Genomic DNA, 7,150 nt, shown 5'->3' with positions numbered 1-7,150 from the left:
GTTATATCAGATAGGGAAATATCAATTTCCCTAGGATCACTTCATTAAAACTAAGCATAGAATGTCAGTTATGAGGGATGAATAAGTTCTGGAGATCTAATGCACAGCATGGTGACTATAATTAATAATACTGTATTGTATACTGTCGTTGAAATATACTAAGAGAATTGTTCTTAAGAGTTCTCACCACATCAAAAAAAAAATCATAAAGATGTGAGGTGATAGACATGTTAATTTGATCATTTCGCAATGTTTAGGTGTATCAAAACATCAAGTTGTATACTTTAAGTATACATAACTTTTAGTTGTCAAATATACCTCAATAAAGTTGAATAGTCATTCAGCAAAGACTCCTTCTATACCATTAATCTAAAGTTATACAAAGTAGTTATTTTCTACATCAGTTTATCCAGTTATCCTAAATGCACAGATTTATGTAAGCAAGAGTTATGATCTTCATTACTTCTGAGGAATCTGTGGTGCAATGAACTGGTATCATTGTCTGTATTTTACCAAAATTAATGTTCCATCTACGGGAAGATATACTATGATTTTATCTACTGTTAGGAAAGAAAAAAATGTGGTCAAATTATAGCACAATGCTCTCTTCTCACTAGAATCTATTTCATACTTAAATAGAGCTTACAGAAAAAGTTTTTAAATGAATTTGGACATAGATTTCTATCAATATTGTCATGCTTGACTTATGAATCAGCCACATCATTTTCCTGTGGATTTGAAGTTTCTTCCATGTATTTAAACTTTCTCCGGCTTTAAATAGTATTGCTTATCATATGAGGGGCAACCATTTAGCATATAACTCAAGAAGTCTAAAACAGTATCAACCTCTTGTGGATATCTACCTTGGTACTATAAAGTCCTGCTTTTTGAAGTTTAAGGTGCAAATGAATTATGTGGGGATCTTGTTAAAATGCAGATTCTGATTCAGTAGATCTGGTATGAACTCAGGATTCTACATTTATAACACCATCCTTGGTGGTGCCAACACTCCTGGTCCTTGGTTGACATGATAAGAAAAAAGCCATATAAATCAGTCAGCTGTTGATCAGCAGGCAAATGTAGGATTGTAATGATGCCTCCAGTAACAAATCTTTGTTTAATCATATGAAATTTAATTCTTGATGTTCTTTTGTATCTTGTTCTTTTCAGACAATAACTTTTGGTTCTAATAGTGAACCATAATGTAATCTTTTTGAAAAAATAGTGAATGACAATTAAACTCAATACACACAGTACAAAGAGTACACATAATTTAGTTGAAACAACGACTATATGAACAGCTATGACCATGTTTGTAAAACTCATGCTAATTTCAGACACTTAAAATGAAAAAACTGCACATCTTAGCACATGTGAATACAATAATTTCTTTTGTTTAGATAAGAAAATGCATTTAAAGTTCTGTGTAGTTAAAAAACCTTTAAAATAAACTATACTATATGTTACACTATATATTATAAATATCTAATGTTATAATATTTTATATTATATATATATATATACACACACATATATATATATATAGCTGGCAGAGTTTTTAACTCACTGATATTTCCAGAAACAATTCAAAACAAATAAGAACAACAACATAAACAAGGAACAAATGATGGAAGTGGGGATAAGTACTTCAAATAGAACAAATAGAACTTGGCTAATAATCTATTCTCCCTGATACAAGACAATTTGTTCTTTGTGATATTAGAAGGATAATTTCACCACTTTTCATCTCAGGTTTTATATCTTTTGCATAAGATTAAGGTAGGCAAGCTCAAAGGTCTTATCTGAAATGGATAGTAGACATTTGCTTGGTATACACTGCAGAGTAAAGCTCATAATCTCCACATGGTGGAACTGGAAAGGACTTTCAAAGTTGGCTAATTCAAAGTTTCATTTCACAGAATACAAGTCTCAAGCTGTATACTTCTTTCAGTACTATAATAAAGTAATAATAATGTAACAAAAATAATTTAGTAATACTAATGATTTCTGCCTGAAATTCTTTTATATGCTATATCAAAAGTTTTAAATGACATTAATTGTAAAAAAATTAATTGGAAAAATTAGGAACAAATAAAGCATATTAAAATGTGCCAAAATCTTGCATTCAAATGTATATATCGTTATATCAGATAGGGAAATATCAATTTCCCTAGGATCACTTCATTAAAACTAAGCATAGAATGTCGGCTTTAATTGAAATTATGTATATTTAGACCAAATAACTCTTTTAGCAACATGTCTTATGAAGTTATTATTTGTTTTCTTTTACATAAACATCTAAATGGGATTAGCAAAAATTGACATTATTGTCATGCACAATGTATATGTAATTAACTTGGAGAGTAAAAGTGGCAGATGGCAATAGCAATTTTCATCAATTTGAAAGGAATACTTGATGTCCAAATCAAGAACCTGAAATCTGGTATTCCAGTGAAATCATAAGCTTTATCATGGCAACAGTGAATACTATATTGACATGCTGAATTTGTAATACTTGCAAGGAAGTGAAAGTTTATTTTTTTAAATTCTATGATAATATATCTGTGGTTCTTAATCTTGGCTGGACATTGGAATTATCTCATGAGCTCAAAAAACTATAGGTGTGAGAGTTTCTGTCACAGAGATTCTGATTAAAGTGTCTGAATGTGTCTACAGGTGAAGATATTTTTAAAAAATCTTTGGAATTTCAAATGTGTAGCTAAAGTTGAGAATGGTTACTCAAGTACTTTACCATAAGGATAGACTTTTTGAAATATGTAAAACCTTTAGGCTTACGTCAACATTTTAAAATATGATGCATGAGGTTAACATCTCTCTTTGTGTTTCTATCGTATAAAAGTAAGATTACTTTTATGTCATATAAAAGCAAGAAGACATTATTTACTGTCATGAAAGCAGGGAAAGTCATAAAGTCTTCTCCACTTCTTTTACAATCTCTTCTGTCATCTGGATGTACACTAATGCTGTTCTAATGGTCCATTAGCTGTTGATTTATAAATATATAAAAATAAATCCAGCTGATCTACTTTGGAGATAATATGGAGGCAGAATCATGTTTCCAATGTCTGTAACATGGCAATACAGTGAAATAGTATTCCTATTTATCACTTTTTCCCTAGGCTATGCACACATTATGGAAACATAAACTGTTACAATTTGATTTTATCCTTTCAAAACAGTATTGATGTTTTCAGATAAGCTACTGAAAACAACATGCCACATCAGAGAAATAAAAATTGACTGTAAGATGAGAATGTGAAATCACAAAGGATCCATGATTACACAGTGATTTAGTTAGACACAGTCCATTCAGGACTCCAGACAAAGGCTGTCAACACTGGAGTTTGCATGACTTGTTGGATTGCTGCTCATTGAGTCAGTGGTTGCCTTTTACTACCTCAGTCAATGATGATTAATAACAGTAATTAAAATAAATACTTGCAACACAAGTCCTCTATATATTTTTAAGAGCTATGAGGATTGCAGAATTCTGTGTGGTTTCTGTGTTTCCCAATCATTAACATTCATATTCACAGAGAGAAATTTCATCATTCTCCCATGCATCCATGCAAAGAAAACTTGCGCAACCAAAAAGTGGTTCTTTCATAATAATTGAGCAGCTTGGGGCCGGAAGTAAAATAAAGCACTAAATTTTGCATGGGTTACTATGTGTTGGTTTATATTTACAATGTGTTAAATCTTCCAAAAGTAAGTTCCTGTGTCATAATTACTTGAGTAATTCAAATTTTTAAAACAATCAGATTGGTATTCCTCTGCTACAAACATCTTTATTTTAAAATCCAGGGAGATGCTGTACTCATCTTTAGTGTATTTGCTATCTGATCAATTCTTTGCTTCTTCTGTTTTCTTCTAATTATTGGTGGGGATGGAGTGAGAGGGTCATTGGGAAGGATGTACTTCCAATGCTCCCATGCTTCCTGGCTTCTATTGGAAATATGTCATAGGAATCTCAGGTGGGACATAATAGTGCTGGACAAAATAGGAACAGGAAGCCAAGGAATTTCTCTACTCTTCCCTAATCCCATATTAGAATATATAGCCCCCTTCCCTGGCCTTGTACCTTGAATATGCCTAATCTTTTACTTTTTTATACTCTTTCACAATAAATCTATTGAATCCAGTAGACTAGGGGATTCTTAAAAAGTAGAACAGAAGGAAGGTTCACCTTATTTATCTCTGCCTCTCCAGAATCGAGCATTCTGCATGTTACAAAAATATTGTTAATAAGTGATTGAATGGATGAAAGTTTCACAATAAGGAGTCATATTGTATGAATTATCAGATCAACTCCCCAGTCATATCTCTGCATTATTACAAGATGAAATGGAGGTGTAGAAATCTTTTTAAAAAACATTTTTTTCATATCTTCAATTGATTTTGTTTTTCTATAACCAGAAATGAGCAAAAGATAGAGAAGGGAAAGGGAAAGATTACATGAAAATGAGTTTGCTAGTCATCCAATTATAACACATTCCTCTCAAACCTCAGTAACATAATTACTATTTGGACATATTGGAGAAAGATCTGTGTCTGGAAAACCTGTAGTTGCCTCCCCATTCTGCCATTTAAAATCTGTGACTAAACTTTCTAAGCTTCAGTTTTGTCATCACCTAAATTAGAGTAAAACTGCTCTGATATCTACATTGCAGAAGTTTGGAGTAGAACATATGAAATTATAATGAAATGATATGAATGGAATTTATTATTATAATATTCTTATAGTATGAAGCACTGTACAGAATATTATAGATAAAGTCTCTAAAATTATTTGGGTCAGCCATGCTGCTGGTAGGACTCTGATCATTGCCATGGTTCTAGTATCTTGTATTTTATCTTTAATTTCTGTGGTCAAACTTTCATTTTATACTCATTATTTCCCAATAAATTTCAGTAATAATCTGGTGACTAGACCATCTAGGCTCGAGAGAAGCTTTATCTGTTTGTCTAGTGTAGCAATATGGAGTTAGGGTCCTGCCTCTTTCCCTTTCAGCTCTTTTAAATCATGTGTAGCTCCTAATCCTAAATTTATCTGGCCTGCTGGTAGCTCTTCCTGCTTACTTACCTTAATCTCTGCTTACTTACCTTAATCTCTGTTTAATATTTTCAGCTGGAAGAACCCAGAGGATCATGTTTTGCCTGCTTGCTGAGATCTCTGTTTCTTGCCTGCTCCTGACCATCCATGAGCTATCTGCCATATTGCTCCCCTCCTACTAAGCACAACTGGGACTGTCCTCGACCACTTTCTCCACTCTATTGGTCTGTCTGGTTGCCAAATTTTGCATCTTGCCAGAGTTAGGCTAGGTCTCCCATCTATCAAGCCCTGATTTAAGAAACATCATAATACAAGAGGCAGTTATAAATGGCTAATATTTATGGATATGTTAATTATATAGCAGGCATTGTGCTATGTGTTTTATATGGATCGTGTCATTTGTTCCTGAGGACGGAGACTTCCAGCAACCACACAGATTACCTATCAGAACTATGATAAGGCTTAAAAGTAATAAATAACTTCATTTCATGCATCAAGAACTACTAGGAAATAAATTTATTCAAACAATAAACTGTTCAAACAGCCCCATTCTCAGGAGGGTAAGTTCCTCACATGGGTAAACAGCCTGTTTCCTAGGACAATTATATATTGCCTAACTAGACAAGCTGGTTGCTTATCAATTAACCTCTAGAGCCTCCTTATTATGTCTACCCATCCCAAACTATTATATTATGTACTTTACCCAATACATTAAAAGACTTCCTTAAACTGCTTAAGTCCAGATTCCTAATGTCTACAAATACCCACCTTGGCCTCTCCTTTCTATGACTACTAAGATGTCTGTTAAGGTGGTGATCAGGAAATAAACTCAGTTTTCTTCTTCATCAGGTTATTCTGGTGGTCTTTTGTGGGGTTCACAGAAAAGATAATCCTTATAATATTCCTTAAGAACCAACTGTACTTTTTTTCTTTTCTTTTCTTTCTTTTTTTCTTTTTTTTGAGACGGGGTCACTTTGTCATCCAGGCTGCAGTGCAATGGCATGATATTGGTTCACTGCCACCTCCGCCTCCTGGGCTCAAGCATCCTTCCATCTCAGCCACCTAAGTAGCTGGAACTATAGGCACACGCCACCACTCTCGACTTATTTTTGTATTTTTTGGTAGAGACAAAATCTGACCGTGTTGCCCAGGCTTGTCTCAAACTCCTGAGTTCAAGCAATCTGCCCACCTTGGCTTCCCAAAATACTAGTATCACAGGCCACTGCACCAAACCTAATTATACTATTACTCCCACTTGATAAATAAAGAACCTGATGTTCCAATCAGTTAAGTAACTTGCTTCTATGTAGCGGAGCTGGGTTTCAAACCCATGCAGTCTGATTTAAAATGTTCTTTCCTGATGGGATAAAGTTTTTTACTATTTCAGATAGTGTTTCTGATAACAATGGTAGTTATATCACCGTTCTAAGCCACATGGTAAATAAAGATGGTACATTATTTTTGTCGCAGTATACGTTAATGGAAATAAATAGGACTTAGATATAAAGAAGTCTACAGTGATTATTAGAGTGATGATGATTTTAAAGTCTAAAGCAGTAACTGTCCATCAAGGCTTGGTGCCTTAAAGCATGAAGGTTAACAAATGGGAATAAACTTATGGACACCATGAGAGAAGCAGAACAGAGTAGAACATTGACAATTAGGATCAATACTATTAACTTTAGAGACTGTAAATGTGCTATTTACTAGTTGTACTTTCATATCACAAAATATATTTAATAAGAGGTTGAATGAATGAAAGCTTCACAGTGAGGCAGGCATTGTATGAATTATTAGATCAACTCACCAATCACATTTCAGCATTGTTATAATTGGAATGTTATCTGAGATGGTCCAGGGCAGCATAGGCCTAGAGTTAGACTGGGCTTCTCTCTCTCTCTTTTCTTTCTTTCTTTCTTTCTTTCTTTCTTTCTTTCTTTCTTTCTTTCTTTCTTTCTTTCTTTCTTTCTTTCTGTCTTTCTTTCAGCACTCTGTGCTTCAGTTTCTTTGGTTGTAAAATTGGAATAATAATATTAACTACCTCGCAGAGTTGTGAGACAGGAGGCAGTAAATGTA

General features: G+C 33.6%; 1 protein-coding gene across 1 annotated transcript in view; it reads right to left on the bottom strand.

The window, feature by feature from the left end:
* LOC105536276 (polypeptide N-acetylgalactosaminyltransferase 13) overlaps positions 1-5,237 on the bottom strand; it is a 226,357-nt gene extending 221,120 nt beyond the window's left edge. The window contains exon 1 of the mRNA XM_011975607.1: positions 5,125-5,237. Within this exon, the coding sequence (XP_011830997.1) occupies positions 5,125-5,237 (113 nt within the window). The remainder of the gene's footprint in view (positions 1-5,124) is intronic.
* Positions 5,238-7,150: the final 1,913 nt, after the last annotated feature.

This window comes from Mandrillus leucophaeus, unplaced genomic scaffold (assembly GCF_000951045.1).
Source record: "Mandrillus leucophaeus isolate KB7577 unplaced genomic scaffold, Mleu.le_1.0 Scaffold1577, whole genome shotgun sequence".
Classification (NCBI taxonomy): domain Eukaryota; kingdom Metazoa; phylum Chordata; class Mammalia; order Primates; family Cercopithecidae; genus Mandrillus; species Mandrillus leucophaeus.
The sequence above is the reverse complement of the archived record's forward strand: the minus strand, read 5'-3'. Positions and strand labels throughout refer to the sequence as shown.